Below are 22313 nucleotides of genomic sequence, written 5' to 3' on the forward strand. Positions count from 1 at the left end.
AGGAATGCAGCTCCTGGACCACAGGAGTGCTCCGGCCTGTAAATATTGGGGGAAGAAGCAAGGCAACTGAAAACAGGACATGTGAAGGCTCATGATGGACCATCCCCAAATACCTGACCTTCTTACTTATCCAGCAGAGCTTACCGCTAACATTTCAACGCTGGACACAGGCCAATGTGAGGCACTCATCGCTATAAAGAGGCCTTGAGTAAAATTGGAACATAAAATAAAATAAGAAGCAGAAGAAGTTAAAAACGGAACATTGTTATTTGATCCGACTTTCCCATACTTGTCTTAATGAGCCTCACGGACTCTGGAATCTCAAGAAAGAAGAGAGAAGCTCATTAAAACATTGCTGCACCGCAGCACAAGTTTTTTTTTTTTTTTTTACTGCAAAATACTGTTTGCTTTGACCAAATCCATAGAAGCCTCTTATTTATAAATACAGCCCAGCTCCTTGTCTATCTTTTCCACAAGGCTGCACCTAATCTCTGCTTTGTAGGGCAGTGGCCTCACAGTTTCTGCAGCTGGAGAGATGCAGATTTTGAAAGGGGAAGACTGGGCTTTCCTTAAAATATAGGAGTAAATCTGTACAATGAAGTCTCATGGGGGCACACTGGTCCTCGGAAGAAGTAACTTGTTGAGCGCACTCTTGGTTCTCTCAGTTGTCTATTCAGGGGTGCTCTGGTACATTTTCAGCAATCTTCCCCAAAGACCTGAAGGATGCAGGCTGGCTAGCATAAACTCACGTTGAACACTAAAAGCACAACAAACTTAAGAGTACAGTCTGCTAAAAAGGCCACGATCACACTGAAAAAGGGGGAAAAAGTGTACAAATCTCATAGACATTAATGCAGATAAAGCTGTCCTGTCCTGTCACGGACATTATGAGGGTCAGAGAGAATTTCACACCTGCAGAACCAACGAACATGCATGTATGAAAACTGCTCTTCCTCTTTAACTACTAAAGTCAACACCGTCTCCTCTCAGTTTATCAGACAGCATTGCAATAACACTGCCAAAGGGCATCCAATCTGCCAAAAGGGGCTTATTTCTACAGAAATAAAGCCCAAAATCCTGTCAGCTGCCCAGGCTCATATGCTGACGCTTCATGGCTGACACTTGATTGGCTGGATAACATAAAGATCACATGCGTGACGTTTAAAAACTGTAAGCTGTACACACAGCACTCTTGATACGAGCATCTGCTAAAAAAAGTGAATTGCAATATTGCATTACATTGCAGATGCTCGTATCCAGATCAACTTACACAGGTTACAGTTTTATCCAATTATACAGCTGGATATTTACTGAGGCTACCTGATATTTACTGAAGTACCTTGCCCAAGGGTACAGCAGCAGCGCCCCTGCAGGGAATCAAACCAGCAACCTTTCGGTTACGAGCCCTGCTCCTTACCACTGTGCTACACTGCTGTATTGTAACTGGCTGGCTGATCGTGGGCAGGGGACGGCCTCACCTTTGATCTGCAGGAGCATCAGCTTCTTGTAGGGCACGGCGCTGTTGTTGGACATCTGCTCCGAGATGTTGACGCTGCGCAGGCTGACGCTGCTGAAGTTCTCCTTGCTGGCCAGGCCCGCCAGAGCCACCTGGGAGTACCCCGAGTTCTTACTCACTGAAACACAGGGAGAACTGCACGCTTAGAGAAGAGGCAGATCAACAATGTCAATTTCATCTAAGACAAGAGGAAATCTAGTGAGGTCTTCCCGCACAACAAAGAACATTTCAGTTAAAATTAGAGAAACTGTAGTGAGATCTTACTGTACAACCAAGAGCATTTCAGCTAAGACTAGAGGAAATCTAGTGAGGTCTTACTGTAAAACAATGATTTTCTGTTAAGACTGAAGGCCTCACTTTTGCTGATTTGCTGATGCGCATGCATAGACACCCACAAACATATACATGCACTGACACACTCAACACACACTCAAACACCAACTCACTCTGACACACGTCAACATGCACGCAAAGACTGGGAAAACAATGACTCAGTGACCTCAACTCAAACAGAAAGGCTCCCTTTGTAACTATTTTCATGAACACAAAGAGTGGTTTGATCTTTTACTGAAAGAAATGAATGCCCTTCATACCGATTCAATTCAACAGACTAATTTTATTTTAAAAAAATCCTCTATTTTCAAGTAGGCAGTCATGGCTTTAAAAATCTAATTAGATAAAATGGCCTATTTGAAAATATCAGATGTCAAAACATCAAATCTAGATACTTACATGGATTAAGTTTGGTATTTTGTTTTATTTGGCTAAAACATACAGTAAAAATAGATTCTGAAATATGTCCATGTGAAGCAAACCATTCTCCCTGTTGCTCCTTCATGTCAACAGAATGTAAATACCTCCTTCCAAGGTTTACAGCTACTCTGCATTAAAAGGTGGGGCCAGTTTCTCGGTGGAAAGTCTCTGCTGGTTCTTGGCAATTCTTTTAAACACGTTTTCTCCAAGAGGAACTTGTAAGCTTGAACAAAGTTGATATAAATTCAGCCAGAACTGACAGGAAGGACCACTGCATGTCTTTGGTGCTGAGCGCACAGAGCTTATGGAAAGAGGAAGTCATGAGTGAAACCTGCCTGGTTTGTGGGTTCAGATGTACTATATTTTTCTCTAGAAAAAACACTACAGAACTGCTCTGAACCTGCATTTGCAATATCCTCTGACACAACAGCAAATGGATTTTCTTTCAAATACAATTTTCTTCCTGCTTTAAGATTCAGCTACAAACAGATGTCTGATAGCCTGTACCCACAACTATCCGCATGAAAGAGCTGTGTTGCCAGCTCTTACGCGTGACTTACAAACAGCAGGCTTCAAGCATCCTGTGTAATCATGACTTGCCTGAGATGTCTGTGCTTGTTTGAGATGTTGTGTCATTGTGAACTGATCTGAGGGCAGCTCCTGCTCCTTTACACTGTGCAAGTCCTGTCACAAGTCATGGCCATTTATGTGCCACCTCTCCCAACACTCAATTCGCAAGCCACCACCAAAGACGCTGGAGGATGTTTCTTTTACATTATATTACGTCATTTAGCAGACGCTCTTACCCAGAGGGACTTACATAGGTTACATATTTTTTTTATTCACAATGTTATCCATTTATACAGCTGGATATTTACTGAGGCAATTGTGGGTTAAGTACCTTGCCCAAGGGTACAGCAGCAGTGGCTCAGCGGGGGAATCGAACCAACAACCTCTCATGACAAGCCCTGCTCCTTACTGCTATGCTACACTGCCGCCCAGAATAAAAAGAAAAGAGGGCACAGTATGTTTCTTTTCGCCAAGAATAAAAGAGAGGGTAGGAAGGTAAGACTAAAAGACAGACAGGGCCGAGACGAGGGCGCTCACTCTTCTCGGCCTTCATCCTCTTGGACTCCAGCAGGGCCACGTTGAGCCGCTGCTCCGTGTACTCGTGACGGATGTCCTCCCTGGCCGCCAGCATCTTCAGCGGGTTCCGGGAGGCCTGGACGTTACGGACCGGCCGCACCGCCCTCTTGTGCTGGACCATGTCTGAGGTCAGCCTGGGGGGGAAGGAGGGGTCAGGTGGAGATGGTGCTACAGTATGGACAAGCTTCTGCGAAACCACAATATGGAAAATAATGGGGAAGAGCAAGGCATCACAAACCCCACTGAGGGTGGAGCTATCTTATGCTATCACTGATCTGCTGCTCAATACTATCCCTGCTCTGGACTAATTGCAGAGTTTTGGTGAGAGGAGAGCAGGTGACAATGGGGACAGGAACTGTATACTGTATTCAGAGACTACATTCTAAGGGAAGAACTTGACTTCCCTTAGTTTTCTAGGCTGTTTTCCCCCCATTTTCTAGACTCAGGTTAGTACAAGTTAACGTATGGCAGTGCTTGAATGGTGTGGTGTTGTGCTTACACTCACTGATCTGGAAGTATTATTAACCTGGTCTGACACTGTTACTCATTTAATTTGGATGGATACACTTCTGTTCCATTGTGCTGGAAGTCGCTCTGGATAAGAGCGTCTGCTAAATGAATGTAATGTAGTGTAATGTAATATAATGTAACGGATGAGGATGTGCTCTGAGAGGAAGGAAGGCGGCCGTGCTCACGTAGGCATCTGAGGACCGAAGATGGCGTCGAAGTCGTCATCGATCTCGACCTCGCCGCTCACGAGGGGCAGGTCGGCCACGCGCCGGTAGAATTTGGAGAAGATCTCGTCGTCCAGCTTCATCACCTCCTTGACGGTCTTTTCTGTGACCGTCACCGTCGTCTCCTGTAGCCCAGCCACTGATCCAGAGAGGGCCAAAAAAAAAAAAAAAAAAAAGCCTCAGTGACACCACATAAAACAACTACAGTAACCAGCATGCCAGGAGTGGCCACACAAGCTACTAACCTTTACTGTTCAGCTTTCCCAAGAACGACTCCAATCTATCAAGCTTTCTGTCAGACTCCAAATTCATATCTGGCCTGGCTTCAATGTCTGCAAAAACAAGATCATAAAAAAAAGCCCACAAAAAACAGGATATTTATCAACTGTCACATTGGGAAAACTACTCAGCCACAGGCTGAAAAAATTTTTCCACTGACAGCTGCAGGAACACCTATGGTTGTTCCAGCGAGAGCTTGAAATGAGTTTTACCTTCTCTGGAAAGAGTACGGTACCTGACCATTAAACCTGTGTGTTTGGTTGGATGCGTCAAGCATGAAGAATATATACGGCCTTTCCAGAGCGAAATGAGAAATCAATAGCACTTTCAACCGAACATTTTCCACAGTCTTTCTTTTCTTGTGAACAACCTTACGTGCCCCTGAGGCAAAGATGTATTTTCACGAAACAAAATCAATAATCACAACTACATCACTGTAACACTGACTTCCACATACAGGACTAGCACGTCAGGTACAACACCGACAACAGCGAAAGAAGCGGACAAACACCTGCTATATTGCGCAATTCCTCCATTTCTTACCAGGAAAAAAGGAAAGAACACACACAGTTAATTCATCAATAATGAAGAACAATTCACTATCTGTAATTCATTCTCTTACAAAATTCTGACAGATATACGACACAACATTATTTATTCATTTACTGCCCTTTTGCAACATTTTATGCATTATACATTTTTTATGGCTTCGTATTTACTGGAGCAATTCTGATAAGGCAACATGGTCAACAGTACAACAGCGGTGCCCTTCCACCACGCCTCAATAATGCATGGAGAATAGCATTGACTATATTCATGTGAACTCTTTGGAGATAAACCACAGGGTAATCGTAGCATAACAAACTGCATACTGAGCGGCAACATTCTGACGCTCGTAACAAGGCTTCCTCAGTTTTTTAACAGAGTTTTTTTTAAAGGAGCCAAGTTTACATCCATCCGCAAGGAATGCACTTGATAAGGCTTAAGGGCATAACTCTGTCACACTGAACTGCCTAAAATAGTCATGAAGGCCTGCATGGTCCCTCAGAGCGATACTATGCTGGAGCCTGTGGTCTAGCACCTCCAACCCCCCCCCCCCCCCCGGCACCGCTGCCACACAACAGTCTCTGGAAATGAGAAATAAGGAAGACAGATGGTGTGTTTGTCTCTGACCTTCTTGGGGCTTGGAGATGGCAGGCGTGCTGCTCTTGGTTTTAGAGGAGAGCGGAGAAAGTGCAGGGGAGAGCGCTGAGGGAGCCGCCAAACCTGTAACACAGTAAGAGCACAGCACAGTCTGACACAACACAATAACACAGCATAACACAGCTCAGTGTGTCAAGAGGCGACACAACACAGCATAACACAGCACAGTGTGACACGAGGCGGCACAATAACACAGCAAAAATCAGTACAATTTGAAAATCCGAGAGAACAGCATAGCAGAGCACAGCAATATGTGATACATCCGCAGCACAACGTGACACAATCACACAGCGTAATACAGCAGAACAAACCACAATGCAACAAAGAATACGATGATAAAACACGACATAATGCAATACAACGTAAAAAAAAAAATGATAGCACAAAGTACGACAACAAAAAAATAGCATGACCACAGGACACAAGACACAACACAACATACACTACATAAATACAATAACTCAAGTTCAACACAACACATGGAGGTTAGCATGCTGAGAATAATAATAAAATCAACAGCGAAAATGTGTGCTACTGTGTTCAGTTTCAAGGTTCGCACAGGACCAAGCCATGCCGAGAAAAGCTTCCAAAGACAGGAGCGTTATGAAAACCTTTTGGCCATAACTCAGACACTAAAAATATGTATTCGCATTTGTCCCCTTCTCCTAACCTCAGCACTCATTAAATGGTGCATGGCAGTCCTCGCCAGTTCTACCTATTGGACTATAAATCTAGATGTTAAAGAAAATGCAGAGATACAATGAGAACGTGCAGGAATGTAGGTCATGGCAGGGCTGTAGCCCAGTGCAGAGTAGGACACAGACTAATCATTAGGCACTTCAAGACGGTTCCCTTTAGCGAATGTTTCACCCATGACCTTCAAAGCCAAGTAAGGATGACTGCATTTGGGTCACGAAATCTCCCATTTCTTCCTTAACAAGGCAATTCATAAAGTTACATTGTTATCCTGGTACAGGTTGTACGTTTGTCTAGGTTTGACAGGGGTGGTGCGTTTGCTTAGTCTTAGCCGGATACTGAGATGGTGCAATGGGTGTCGGTCGTGCATTGGCAGTGATTGGTCAGTGCCGTTACACGCATGACAGGGAGTGATCTGTGCAATCTGACGGGTGGTGGGCTCGTTTATGGACTGACAAGGGCAGTATGGAATGGTCGCTGTTTAGCAATAGGGTCACTGGGGGTGGTTCGCGTCAATTTACAGGTGATACGGGGTGATGTGTGCTCGTTGGGCAGCAGTGTGGTATAGTCATAAAAGAAAAGGGCTCGTAGACCTGCCAGTTTGATTCCCCAGAGGGGCACTGCTGCTGTGCCCATGGGCAAGGTATTGCCGAACTGCCTCAGCAAATATTCGGCTGGATGGCATGGATAATGTATAAAAATAGCAAGCTATGCCAGCCGCTCCAGATAAGAGCATCTGCTAAGCAACTGTAATGCAATGTTGACAGGAAATAGTTGGTGATTTGTGTTGGTGGATGGGTTAAGGGAGGTCAGCTGTATTATTAGGCTGGGGGTGGGTGTGGTCTGCACTATCAGGAAGGGCAGTGGTGTGTGTAATTGGATGGATGACTGAGGGTGGGCAGTCTGTGCTGCCTGGCTGGGGTGCTGGGGGGGGGAAGCAAAGCTCTGGAGATGAGAGGAGATGAGCCAGGCGACAGCAGCGAGAGAAAAGGATTTCTCTCTACAATCCACTGTATCCCCCGGGCGCCACCACCTATGATCACCGAAACGGCTGAATTACACCCCTGACCACCACATACACTGATGGGACACGGGAGGCCTTGAGTCTTTATTTCACTGAAGCAGAAAATGATACAGTCTAGGGTTTCTAATGAAAAGGGAGCAGTGCGCTGAAAGGACTTGTAACTTAGATGATATGCGCCCCCCCCCCCCCCCCTCATGAGTGAAAATGATTCACAAAGCTCCACAGAGGAGAGCGGGAAACGCAGGCTGACCTTTCTTGACCATGCGACCTGCCACGGTGAACTGTGTGGAGTCGTTGGCCACACCCTTTCCCTTGACCTTCCAGGCCTCCTCCCTGGCGAGAATCAGCTGCTTCCTCTCCTCGATGCTCATGTGGGCCTCGATCTCCTCTCCGATCCTCTGATTGGAAAATACAGGGGGGGTCAGAGGTCACAGAGGATCTACAGAGGTAACCTGAGCACAGCCTGCAAACCCAGCTCCTCATCCACACCAAGCCACAAAAGCGACCACCGTAGGAGACACTTGCCCCGATGCAAACCACCACTGGGTATGTGAAACAGCTGTGAGATTCAGTCTGATAACAGGAGGTGAGGTAAGGAAGCACCAAAGTGCTTCATTTAGGTTGAAAACAAAAAAATCAAGTAAATAATTTAAACATGGCTACGTTAATGTGCACTAACACAACCACGTATGGTAAACTAACCACGCAAAAGTGCAAGCTAAAGGAGTGAGGAAACTAGCCTACAAACTACTAAAGCTGCACGCTAAAGCTCAAGTTAGATCTAAAGCTAATCACCCAGGCCAAACACAGTATAATGAACACAATGAGCTCTCATGAAAACTGTCCACATACACAACCACATCCTGATCCCCTTAATTTTTTTTGACTCTGTTCTGTTTGTGACACAGTCACATACAAAACAGTATGAACACAGGTCCCCAATGCGCACACACACACACACACACCCACACACACACACACACACACACACACACACCCACACACCCAGCACAGCTGTGGTCCTCATAGTTCTGCATTCTAAAACTAAGCTGTTAGATGCCATTAATTCCAGTCAGAGTTATGCGGAGGGGGGGGGGGGGGGGGGGACACCACACTGTGGAGAAGGGGGTTTGCATATCACCTTCAATCTCCAGGGGTGACGCTCATCCACTTGCAGGGTATAGAGCTCCCTGACAGTGGGGGGGCTGGCCTTTGGGGGGCCAGGGACAGACGGACAGACAGACAGACAGAGACGAAGACCAGGAGAGGAGGAGAGAACAGAGAATGAGGAGAAGGAGAACAGAGCGCAGAGGAAGAAGCTCAACCAGGAAGAAGTTAAAGAGATTCAGGGACAGCAAGGGCCCTGGGCGGCACACCTTGGTGAGCCCTGGCATTGTCAGCATGCCACCATGTCACCACAGGCTAAACACACAGCACTCTTCCCATCACACAATCATCACTTAGACCCAAGCTCACACAAATGTCCAACCCTAACGGACGTGCTTTATGAGCTTCAGAACACAGCCCTCACTGTACTTGGCTTTAATTTTCACTATGCGGTTTTATTTATTTATTAGTTAAGGGGCTTAACAAAAAAAAAAAAAAAAAAAAAACATTCAATCCTCAACAGATCCACCTCTTCTCTGTTCTTTATCTGAATTGCTTCGAATAATTTGTTCTTCCATATGAAAAGAAAAAAAAAAACAGCATGCAGATTCCTGGATTTTCCACACATTACAGAGCACAAATCCAGATGCGTTTCTCCACATGCAGTGGGTCCGCTTCGTAAATGGGCTTTGGGAGATCTCAAATACAGATCAAATGCAGATCCAAAGCCCAAGGCAATATGGATCTGCACTGGATTTCACTGTCCACAGTTGGGGTGCTGAAGACTTGTTTGAGATGACCATGTCAGACGGATTCATATTACGTTCTGTTGTCCCGGTTCCGTCAGTGTGCAGTAACACTTTGCAGTGGCCCGAATTAAATCAGCAGCTCACTTCAAGAGCTGCACCTCGTATTTTGCCTGCACAACTGAGCTCAGTGAAAAGGCAACAAAACTATGGATCAAACGGAAAAACTGCTGTATCTAATGCATCTGTAATTTTATGTCTGCGAAATCTCGACTCTAGGCGTTTTCCCCGTTTATTCTAGATTGCATAATCAAAGCAGCGGCAACCTTTGGAGGTAACGAGACATTTGAAAAACACATAGGAGAAGACAGGTCACATGAAACGGGCTTCCGTATGATTAAATTCAGTTTGGGCAAACTAGTCCATCATAACTGTTATAGAAGGCTCTTATAGCTACTCTGGGACACAAGCTGGGCTCACACTGTAACAGGAACTTACAGGAAGGCCACAGAAAGAATGATTATGAATTTCAGAAAGTGAGACATAAAAATGAAAGCTATAATAAAAGCTATGGGTGTGGGGGGTAGGTGGGGGGGGGGGGGGGTTCTGGTGCCTGAAAACACACACAGTTTCAGATTAAAAAAAAAAAAGCCACAGTGAAAACAAAATGCATTTGGATGCAACGCCAATGCTGGGAAAGGACTTGTTTTTTTTTGTTTTTCCCCTTCCCTGAGCCATCAACACGTTACGCACTACAAAGGCAGCAACTGTTTGAACGTGCTACAAAGTGTGCTGGAATAAAGCCACGTCTCCTCAAGCTGATTAAAGGGGAACATGTTTAAAAGGAGAGACAGAAAACCGAGGATTTACTTAAGGGGTGGTGGGCATTGCGGGGGTTTAGATGCAGTGATTTGAGATCATTACTATTCTCTATGCATACAGCACAGCCGCTGTCTGTCACAGCGAGATTGGGGGAAGAGGGGATTTTAGGGAGGGGAAGGGAATTATCTCATTAGACATTTGCTGTTAAAAGAAGGCATTTCTCTGCATCACTGTAAACACTGCTTTAATGTACACCTGCTCAGCCCCACATCACTGATATGTGAGGTCTGCATTGATTAGTTTTTTTACGGCACATCAACACCTTCATGGACATGTTAAAAGGCGTGGTGTTTTTAGGGGGGGGGGGGGGGGGGGCAGTGGACAGGTATGCAGGCAATCAAGGCGAACCAGATGAGGGGCCCATGCATGTGCTCACCTGGTTATAAGGATCAACATACTGGCATTTATGTCCAGTGGATATGGGAGGAGGGGAGTAGGTGGAGGCATAGACAGGTTCCTATGGAGAGGAGTAGGAAGCACACAGCCAGACCAGGGCAGAGACATGGGCAGACAGAGAGAGAAGCAGGAAGAGAGAGAGACACAGAATGAGAGAGCGTGAAAGAGAGACAAGGGTAGAGAGAAAGAGAGAGAGAGAGAGAGGATAAACAGGAAACACGCTGCAGATATCCAAGCACACTTTCAATCAAAGACTACGCGCTTTGATCGTTTATCACTTTCATTTCCGACGCAAGTGTCCCGCTACACGCTCTGGGGAGATTGGATTCCTAGTGCATCACCATAACTAGGAACAGCAGAAAAGAGAAGAAAAGACCAGGAAAGCACACACATTGAAATCCTCCCAACCATCACTAACCTCTCAAACACCAAAGTGAACACTGAAGCATGCAGCTTGGATTGTGGTTTAATTATCAGTGGTGAGTGAATGCTGGTGAGTTGGTAGTACATTTTTTAGAGTCTGGGTTGGGTTCGGTTGATTTCCGCTCAGATCTGTACAATTTCACGCAACCAGACCCACTGGGGATGGATTGGACAAAAACAAATGGTGGTACAGTATGACATGTAAAGGCTACACCAGCTGTGATCAGAACATGTATGCATACAGTACATACAAATCAATGCGAGCCAGATGAGAGCTGAGGTGGAGTTCACTACTGGTACAGTACCCCCATGAAGAAGCCACCATGATTGTTAAAGTGAAATGCAAATCATGACCCCACAAGCGCTGTAGCGTCTAAGAGGAGGAGAACATAACCGAACACCATACACCACAGAGTTCAGGCAGTTGTGCCTGCCAGCAGACTTCAGCTTCAGCTTACCCAGTGATGATCGTCAATTATTACCGGCTCCTCCTACAAGTTGAAACAAACGGGACAGATTGCAATGTTGTGGCTGAAAGGCCATAAAAATCAGAGATGGGAGGGAGGAGGCTTCGTGAACACGCATAACGGATCCGTGAACCTCGGACTGCCAATCACCGACTCTGCCCCATTCAAAACCACTATGATTGGATCAGATGAGTCACATGATAGCTCCAACCCCACGCTGGGGTTCATGAAGCCGCACTCTCCCATCTCTGGTCAAAAGCAGATGCCTACTACATCCCCTGCGGGGCACTGTAACAGGACTTCCCTGGCATGTTTCACGTTCCCAATTCCCTTCCATCACTCCAACACAGTAGGACTGCGCACACCTTGAACCCCTGCCTTCTTCTCAGTGAAAGGTGGCTGCTGCTGTGTAGGTTACCAGTTTTACACCATTTGCAACACATAACTGACATTCAGTGCACAAACAACACGGTCATATTCATGTAATATGTAAAAGAACGGACAACAGACTGCATATCTTCATAGACCCCTGGATATCCAGCTGTGGTTTGATGTGGGTGTAAATGGTGAAGGAAATTTAGTTTGAAATGGCTATTTAATGGTTTGTGTGTGTGCAAAACAAGTCTTTTTTTCCTTTTTAATTGTGAGCCCTTCTGTTTCTGGTTGGACATACCAATATACACACACATTTCGCAGTACGTCGTCTGTGTCCATTATCAGAAAATGTTTTTGGCTAGGCACTGACTGAAGACAACCACCCATTAGGAAACCCCTCGGACAACCAGTCATTTGCATACCATTATCTGACATGCAAATGAAAAGAGAGAGACTTGAGACTTCACATATCTTAAAAAAAAAAAAAAAAAAAATAGTGAGTACCTGAAAAACATCCAATGTTTAGCTCAGTAGATAAGAATCGCACATCCAATTTATCAGTTACTGTTGCTTTAGCTGGCTGTGAGTAAAATCTTAACAGACTGTTAAGATTGTGTGAGTCCGATCTCCAAACACCATTGTGACTGCATGCATTTAGTTTTTTCTGTCTTTTTTTTCTGCTGTGATACCTGGTGGAGATGAAAGTGGTGTGGTTAAATGTCAAGGTCACAAGATAACAATGAGATTGTCTCACTTCCACCTCCTATATGCTAAGGCCTTGGCGACAGATCAAGAGTAAAGACGGAGAGAAGATCATGTGACGCAAGAGCACCACAGACTTGCAGTGTAAAAAACGACTGACGATTTGCATCTTAGTTTTCCAAAAAAAAAAAAAAAAAAAAAACCAAAAAAAAACTTGATGATAGTTGCATCTAATCTAAAGTGGAACTACAAAATACAGATATTGCTTGCAAGTCATGACTGCTTTCTAAAAACAGGTTATTAGTCATTGCAGGTTGAGGCTTCATGCACCCAAAAGGGATGGAACTACTGCTTTAGCAATGACTCACTGACATACACCAATCATAGTGCTTTTGCAAATTCTTTGATGTCATCCAAATGCGTCATTGACTGACAGTGCATGCTAGTTCTACACATTTTGGGGTTCACAAAGCCTCAGTCAACCATCACCACCATCCATACATTTTCATTCAGTTATGGCCCTTAAGCACCTCATTGCCTTTGGTTGGAAATGTCAACCAGTGTCAACTCCTTGGACTCAACAGCAAACCCTTATACTCGAATTGGGCTCTCTGTTTTGCGATATGAGCGTCTAATCCCCCTGCAGTCTCAGATATAATTCCAAACAGAGTAGTGTGTATGGGCTTACGCCACTGGACAGGTACAGAATTACACTTCCCATGCAGAGATTGAAATCAGATTTATTCAAACGAATGAAAGAAATCAGGCAGGAAATGACAGAGAGACGAGACAGATGCGAACAGAGTTACAGGTGTAGAACATACCGCATGCAGTGTTCGACAGATGGAAAAAGAAACAGACAACATGCAGACAGAGACATGCACTGCTGATCTGCACAGCTACACCAGCAATTCGTTTATTATTAAAACACCACTTTCACAGGCTCTCTACACAACCAAAAGAGAAATCTATCGTACATCTATAGATCTATACAATCTATAGTGTCTCCCAATATAACTTTATATATATAACTGCATTTTTAAATCTGTCAAATAAAGACAATTAAAATCAGATTCCCTTTGTTCTCCCTTTAGTCTGGAAACGGAGCATCCTCGGCTCTTTTTTCCTCGTTACCATAAATTAGAATTTTGACATTATCGCTTGTGAAGAAGATCAACTACTCAAAGTTTCCAATTAACAGAATGACTTCACTTGGCTAAAATTATGCAATCCTTTTTTTTTTGCATAAGGCCGTCATTAAGTTAAAGTTGGGGTCGGATCTTTGACCATCTCAGATATACTCATTCTTAAGCCAAGAACACTGCCACAGACATTCTGTTGTGACCAGATATTCAGCTCCGGCCTTCCTTCCATACTTTGTCACAACGGCTATAGTTTTAACAATGGTGGAAGCACAACTTACAATGTAAAATACACAGAACTGAGTATCTGTGACACATTTCACACATTTTATTATCACTATACCAAAGCATTCTGAAAAGTGAAAATAATTCTAACAAACACAAACAAATACTGGATACACAGAGCCAGCACCTTTAACAGCTAAAGTTGATATATTTGATTATATGCACTGACAATTGCAAATTCTAAATTAATCAGATCACTGACTGAGGCAAATATACACCCCCTATTACAAGAAAACGTACGATTTCACTGGGAGTCGGAATTCATTTTCTCTTAAAAATGTATTTTGACATAAAAAAATAAATTGCTGTTGCTTCCTATTCCAGCTGATCAGCATTGTTCAGCACCCAATTCAGCAGAGTCCCCCACTTCTCTCAGAAAGGAAATAAAGAAACTGAAGAGTGTAAGAATGTGGAGTATGCTGTACAGTATGCTGAAATCCCATCTAACTTAGGGGCGGATATTGGTTCAGTTTTGAAGTGAACCTCTGTTGCCTGCCAAGTGACTGTTAGATATTCAGATACCAGGCATTTGATATGACTGAGCTCACCGCTGGGATCTTGAGAGCTGTTCAACCGAATCTTACTTTTCCCCCCTAGTTTTATTTATTTGGACCTGAAGGTCCTACATTTCTGCTCTATGTTTTCATTTCTGCTCTACCTTTTTAGACTGAAAAACATTGCTCTTCACCTTGTTGAAAATAGGTGAACATTACAGTAACTGAACTACAATATGCAGAAAGTCTAGGCTATTCACCAAGACATTTATAACCGAATTCCTCTCAACAGCTGGTGAACCCATTTAAATTCACACACAGTTGGACATACTTTCATGAAAGGAAAAATGCTTTCTAATACAATGAAATATTTATTGGTGTACAGCCCTCCTAGATGTGTTAGACAAAGACATGCAGACGTACAGACAGAAAATACACAGAAAATACACATCCCCTCTGTTTCGATTTATGACAGACTGCATCCACCTTCATGAATTTTGCCTTACTGTACAGGCTGAGTAAAGGCAACAACTGAATGAATAAATTAATTCTTCTACAAAATGGCATTTGTAACAGTCATAGATGATTGTTTGTGAATATTTTAAATGTAAGTATAATTTGAGTTGGCATTCATTTTAAAGAGCAAGTATTATAAAGCATGAAAAGTTCAGATGCCTTTTGAGAGATAAAGGTTTGCATGAGGCGGCCACTGGTGTGACAGTGCCAAAAAACAAAACAAAACAAAACAAAACAAAACAAAAAAAAACTTAACCTGAATCCACTAAGGAACAACCCTATCTGCACTAGAATCAAATGTGCTTGATTTGAAAAAAAAAAAAAAAAAAACCTTGTGTTACACGTCCTGAAAGCAATCACAAAGTAAACCAAGTCCATTCACAGACATTCACAGCCTGTAAATTTCCGCATGCTCTGCATGATGTTACAAATATATATCATAGTAACACTGTGATAATACAGATTTTCACCGGTCAAATTTGCATAGACAGCAGACAGTATTCTGACAAATACGAAAAGTGGTGGTGCATATCACAGTTCGCTAGGAGAGTATGTTTGCTTCAACAGGGGAGAGGTGAAGGGACTGACATCATAATTGGAGTGACATCATAATCACCAACAGGACACAGAGAGGGTGCACTGTAGTGGCTGCCTGGATTAGTGTGTTTGTTAAACAGGAAGCGGGGGGTCAGCTGTTACGGCATGCTCTCGGCTGATGTTACAGGTCAGGTTACCTTCTTCTTGAAGCTCTGCTCCACCTCCAATAGCTGTGTGTGGCGCTCACCCCCGGCCACCTTCGCTACGTCCTGCTTCTTGTTGATCCTGTTCCTCCAATCCTCCTCCCCGCTCTTCCGCAGAAGGGCCAGCCTAAGAAGGAAGGGAACGCAGCCCTGAGTCTCTGCCTGTTTATACGCAGGGCTGAGGATTGATGTGGCCCCGTGCAGACAGGGAGGACACACGCACCACAAACACAGACACGTGCTCGTCTGTAACACACACACACGAACCCTCTCTTGCAAACTACCCTACATACATACACACAGACACACATACACACACACACACACACACACACACACAGACACACAGACACACAGACACACACGCACACGCACAGACACACAGACACACAGACACGTGCTCGTCTGTAACACACACACACACAAACCCTCTCTTGCAAACTACCCTACATACATACACACAGACACACATACACACACACACACACACACACACACACACACACACACACACACACAGACAGACACACAGACAGACACAGACAGACACACACGCACACGCACACACACAGACACACACACAGACACACAGACACGTGCTCGTCTGTAACACACACACACAAACCCTCTCTTGCAAACTACCCTACATACATACACACAGACACACAGACAGACACACACAGAGACACACACAGAGACACACACACAGACACACACACAGACACACACACAGACACACACACAGACACACACACAGACACACACACAGACAGACACACACACACACAGACACACACACACAGACACACACACACAGACACACACACAGACACACACACAGACACACAGACACACACACAGACACACACACACACACACAGACACACACAGACACACACAAACACACAGACAGAAACACAGACACACAGACAGACACACACACAGACACACACACAGACACACAGAGACACACAGACACACAGAGACTTGCAAACAACTCAACATACTCTCATACACACATGATGTCTCACACAAAAACACAAACACGCACACTCTCTACTTCACTCACTCTCTACACCAGGATTGCAGAGACACTCACAAACCACCACACGCAGATACACACAAACGCACTTTATTTCAAATGTCACGCTCACTGAGCTCGACTCGGTGAGGATGAGTGCGTTTGACAGACTGCCAGCACCCTGCATTTGTGGAGTCTCCCTGACTGATGGTGTTACACTACCCAGCTGTGACAGATGTGAGTGTGAGAAATGCGGCGATTGCACAGAATAACAAGCCACCGTGCCTCTCTCTCTCCTTTACCACTTCAGGGCAGCAGTAATATGAGGCAATCCCTCTTCCTGTCCGATGTTCACTGACGCAGGTGTGAAAACGCACAGTACTACAGTGGGGTTGTTCTCAGGGCGCTGTGGAAATCCTGTCTGGTCCAAAAACTAACCACTACAAGGATGCCAGCCACATTAGGTCAGTGTAGTCACTGAAGTCAGTGACTACACTGACCTAATTTCAACTCTCAAATACACTCCAGCCTTCAAAATCACCATGCTTACTGCCCTGGCAGTCTTACACCATGACATTACACTACATTACCTGCATTTAGCAGATGCTCTTATCCAGAGCGACTTCCAGCACAATAGAACAGAAGTGTATCCATTCAAGCTGAATGAGCAACAGTGTCAGACCAGGCTAAACAACACTCCCAGACCAGTGAGTGTGAGCAATAACTGTGATAACTAACTGTGGCCTCTGCCATCTTGAGTGTGAAACGAAGAGACTGATAGGGCCTCAGTCTTCCTGGCGGCAGGTGCGAAGTCAGGGTACAATGCCTGCATGTGGAACCGATCTGTGGCACAGAACAGGGGCGAAGATTTAATTCCACAAGGGACCCAAGCCTTGAGGATCCGTGTGCAATTTCCTCTCTCTGAGCAAACATGACTTCCCAGTCACCCATGTGCTGCGAGTACACACAGCTGTTTTGGGTTGTTTTGCCTCAGGTTGAGCAACTTTTTTCAGGAGAGACCTGCTGCACTGAAGGTATTCCAAGCCTCTGATCCCTTCCAGGAGAGCAGGACTCATCCTTCAGATCCACTGAAACAAATGCTCTCACAGCAAACCAAAGCACTTTCATTTGGAGCCTCTAACTCACACAAGATGTAACTAGATTTGAAGAGCAGAATAAACCGACCATTCTGGCATACACCAAAAATGTTTCTTTTTTTTAATCTACTGCCATCTACCAATAGAACCGCAAAACCACCTACAAAGATACTGTGCACACAGCAATCCCAGACTCATAATGCAGCCAGGTCGAAGTGTACCTCCCGATGATTTGTTTATGACAGTTGAGATTTTTACTTTGTGCCTATAAAAGTCTAGTGTCCCAGTAAGCAATTTCGGGGGGCGGGTCTGTGGTCAGGCCCATAAGTGCCGATGCATTTCTAGCCTAGGAGGGCAGAAATGTCACACGGCAACAGCCGGAGCAGTGCGGAAAAACACCATTGACTACAATGGAACAGAACTTTTTTTTTTTGTTGTTGTTTTAAATGAACCCAGTGAAAATTGTCTGCTGTGATGGAAGCCCTGTCACTCACAATGGTAACGCACTCAAAAAGAAACCATGTTGAAGAGGTCATTCAGCTCCGCCCCCCCCATCACCCACCTCACCCCCCCCCCCCCCCCCCCCCCCCCCCTTCCCTCTCACAAAGGATCAACTCCGCCATCCTGAAAAAGACCCGGAACACCAGAAAGATATGACCCCTGCAAAGTGACATTCAGCCCCTCTCACAAGGGGCGGGGGGTGGGGGGGGGGATCTTTGTGGATGTGATCGGCCGGACTGTTCTCAGATCAGAGCAGATGGAGATCTCCAGCGTGGAATGATCTAAAAAACAGGAAAAGCCGCAGAGAGGCGCGGCAGCTGCTGCTGCTGCCCCCGCCCCGCTGTGGAACGGCAGGGGGTCTCCCCCGTGCCACCCGTCACAGCGCGTTACCGAGATAAAAAAGCGGGCATCTGACAAGACAGCAACCACGGGCCCTCGTCCATCACACCACTCCCACTGCCTGTTTATCAGCCAGGAAACATGCCTTTCTCTCTCACACACACACACACACACACACACACACACACACACACACACACACGCACACACATCAGCTATATTAACATTTAAAACAAGGTGTTTTGCCAGTGGGGTTTAAACATATTTTCATTCCACACATCCCCTAATCATACAGAATTCCGAAGCATTTATAGGAAGAGGTGCCAGGTACCACTCCTTTGCAAATACATGCTAAAATGCTTGACTGTCCCATCTGGGATTTGACCTCACCAATTTAAAACAAGTATTCTTTATCAGAGCTATCGTTCTCTATTAGAGCACTATTGCTCAGAGACAGAGCAACAGACTTCGAATTGCTTCCTGTAGTAGCTGAAAACAATGGACAGAACTTCTTTATAGGATGACATGAATGAGCAGGATGATATAAAAGTATGCAAGATAATGCTGTAGAATTCTGTAGTGGCAGTGCCCTACTTTGCATGGGTTCCAAGTTCTGAATCCTTCTGACATGAGCGCAACCTGGCATGCCTTTCCTATTGCTTTCAATAAAAACGCAGAGGCTGACAAGAAATAACGGTCCGATTCGTGTGGATGCAGAAGTGAAGGCAGGTGAACAGGGAGCGCTGCTCACAGGAAGAATTAACGCACCGGCAGCAGGGACGCAACCCAATTTCCTCCCTCCGTTAAGGGGAACGAGGTTAGAACGCTCTCCTTGAACGCTCGGTGCCCCGCGGCCGCCGAAAATAAACCCCCCCCCCCCCCGCCACATCTCAAACTTACATCAAATGCGCCACTGCAACCTACATTCTGCAATGAGAGGCAAGGTGAGAGCCGAGTACCTGCTGCCTCTCAGAAAGACAGCCGAGCCAAACCTTCCTCTCCTTTCCATTACCAGTTAGAAATAAAGCACTCTACATGTAAACAAGCTGAGACAAAGAAATGAGATAAAATGAGATACAGATTCATTAAGTAAAAAAAAAGCCATCTTTCTACTGTCACACTATGGATTACCACGCTACATATTTTTTATACTCAAGCTGGGACAAAAAAAAAAAAAAAACATCACAAACTCACAAAGTCAAAAAAAAAAAAAACATGGTCTCTCTCTGCTGTTACACTGCAGTTAGCGTAGCACATAATTTTTCATACTCATATTCAAATTTCAAAAAATCTTTACAGATCAGCAGCACGGCACACCCATTCAGCAGATAAGACATTTTCAACTGACGTTACACTGCCGGCACGCTCGCTGCCCTGTTCACACTCACACAATAGCTTCATTTGAACAAGGCACCCATGGTATAAAGCACTCCCCTCCTGCTCGCTTAAGGAACCAGCAGGGTGAACATCTCCTCCCCCCCACCTCCCCAACGGCCACCCGCGTCTCACCTCTCCTTGATGGACATCTGCCGCGCGGTCATGCTGTCGGTGAGGTCGTCGCCCGGCTCCGCCCGGCCGCGGTGCTGGCTGAGGACGAGCTCGGTGGTGGGGATGCTGCCGCCGCCGTGACCGGCGTCTTCGCTCGGGGGGGAGTGAGAGTCGGGGACGCTGCTGCTCCTGGCTGCTGCTGCCGCCGCCTCTCTCACTGAGGAGCTCGGCTCCGCCGACTCTGCTCAGACACGCGCGCAGACACCACGAGCGCACGGGCACGCACACACACACACACACACACACGCACAGAGGAGAGACACAGGATGAGGTTAGCAGTCTGGGCGGAATCATTAAGAGGCAGCTGTCACGCTACGTGCATGAGTGTGAACACACACACACACACACACACACAGGCACACACATGCACAAACACACATACACACACAAACACACCCACACAACCACACACACGTTTCACAGAGGACAGAAAACAGGCTACCGAGTTCGCAGACAAGCTGACTCAGCTGCTGAGACGTTCACAGGATCGCTGCCTGCACACTCTGTTTGACTCTCTCCCAGTGCCTCGGAGGTGGGGTTCACTGTGCGTACGACGAGACCAATGCGCTGTAGGGACAAGTGATCTATTGTCTCGGTCTCTCCTCCTCCCTGCAGTCTGGGGCACCCCCGACACTAGCGGACCTACTCTTGCCCGCTTGAAACGTTATTTCTAGGCTTTTTTTTTTTGTCTGTGTGTGCATGGGGTAGATTAAAAACTGAGCAAAAGAGAGCTGATAGGAGCTGTGAAACAGGAAAACCAAACTGTCTGCATCGTCAAATAAGGGAAAGCCTCTGACCACAGGCTGTGTGAAATGAAACGCACAGACACAACAGGAAATGTGTTTGTATGGAAGATTAACTGTTACAGCTGCACGTGACTACAGTTTAAAGGGCTGACTTCATACTGTCATACTTCAGTCAGCACAGCTCCTCTGCTGTGACAAATTTTACGCACAAAGGGAGAGAGAAAGTAAATACATGGAAAAATATTCGTATTAGATGCATCTGACGTAATTTCTTTGACAGTCTGTGCTGAACACCCACGGTGCAGACCCTTTTTGTGCAAGCAACCAACAAACCATGGCCACATAAATCCAGAGACACGTGGGCACACGCACGCGCGCACACACACACACACACACACACACAGTGCGCACAGACAGACAGTGACGGAGAGAGAGAGCCCCGGGGGAACCCTTGTCAGACAGCGCAGATGGGCTTTCCCTCTCTGATCCTCACCTGAGGCGATGGCTTTGGATCTGAGCGCAGCCTCGGGCTCGCAGAGGTCATTCGAGGACTGCGTCTCCCTTGGGGGCCCGTGGCGCTCCGGCCTCTCCTGGAAGGGGGCTCCCTCCCCCCTCAGAGCGTCCCACTCGCGCCCGGGCTGGGGCTGGGCCTGGGGGGGCTGCCTGACCTCACCCTCGGGGGAGGGGAGCTTCCTCTTGCTGCTGCTGCTCGGCTCCTCCAGGGGCCACCGGCCTGTCCCTGCCTGGCTGTGGGGGCCCTGATCCTCAGCCTGCTGGGGCTGGGGCTGGGGCTGGGGCTGGCGTTGCTCCACGGGGGGCGGGGAGTGCATTTCCGGGGCCCAGACGCCGGCATCCATGCTCTGGCCCAGACTGTAGCGCTTGGGCGTGGCCCTCTCGTAGTAACCGGGCGGGGAGGCGGCCGCGGACTTGCCCACGTGGACGTCACCGGCATGGGCCGTGGAGACCGTGGTCACTGGGTAGGTGGCAGTCGCTGTGACCGCCGACCTCGCTGCAGACGCAGACAACGGGCCGAGCTTGGCCCCACCTCCGTTCTGTAGCTGGGGGGGGGCAAGGAGGTTTACAGAACATGGTCATCCCACAGGGGAGAGTTACAGTAAACATTGCCCCCTAACACAAATCTCGACTCTGAGATGCAGTGCCAGTTAATCATGCTGAGTAATCTGACCCTGCGGCCACCGTGACTCACTCCGCATCCTGTTGATCAAAGCGGTTCTGTTTAGTGTCATCACTTCCTGCCAGCAGCCACGCCGTGCCGCTCCTCTCTGCCGGACCGTAACAATGCACAATGACCGCCGCCGCGGCCGACGGCCCCACTCCGTTTAAAAGGACATATTGAGCTCGTCTGCGCCATGCGTGCCACTTGACTGGGCTTTGACCTCCGAGCCGTGCGTTTCGGTTTGAAAATCAAAGCTCG

The 22313-nt window shown here is 46.4% G+C and overlaps 1 protein-coding gene across 3 annotated transcripts in view; it reads right to left on the reverse strand.

The window, feature by feature from the left end:
- The window catches only part of svila (supervillin a), a 58929-nt gene that overhangs the window by 18726 nt on the left and 17890 nt on the right, over positions 1–22313 (reverse strand). The window contains exons 8-19 of one of the 3 annotated variants that reach the window (XM_036516986.1): positions 21372–21936; positions 20094–20313; positions 15621–15753; positions 11364–11396; positions 10463–10543; positions 8493–8561; positions 7602–7749; positions 5602–5694; positions 4395–4481; positions 4111–4285; positions 3377–3549; positions 1479–1634 (exon numbers count right to left, since the gene is read on the reverse strand). In XM_036516986.1, the coding sequence (XP_036372879.1) occupies positions 1479–1634; positions 3377–3549; positions 4111–4285; positions 4395–4481; positions 5602–5694; positions 7602–7749; positions 8493–8561; positions 10463–10543; positions 11364–11396; positions 15621–15753; positions 20094–20313; positions 21372–21936 (1933 nt within the window). Of the gene's footprint in view, positions 1–1478; positions 1635–3376; positions 3550–4110; positions 4289–4394; positions 4482–5601; positions 5695–7601; positions 7750–8492; positions 8562–10462; positions 10544–11363; positions 11397–15620; positions 15754–20093; positions 20314–21371; positions 21937–22313 lie in introns of all 3 variants that reach the window. The other 2 variants (XM_036516993.1, XM_036517002.1) reach the window with 2 other exon arrangements.

This window comes from Megalops cyprinoides, chromosome 2 (genome assembly GCF_013368585.1).
Source record: "Megalops cyprinoides isolate fMegCyp1 chromosome 2, fMegCyp1.pri, whole genome shotgun sequence".
In the NCBI taxonomy this organism is placed as follows: domain Eukaryota; kingdom Metazoa; phylum Chordata; class Actinopteri; order Elopiformes; family Megalopidae; genus Megalops; species Megalops cyprinoides.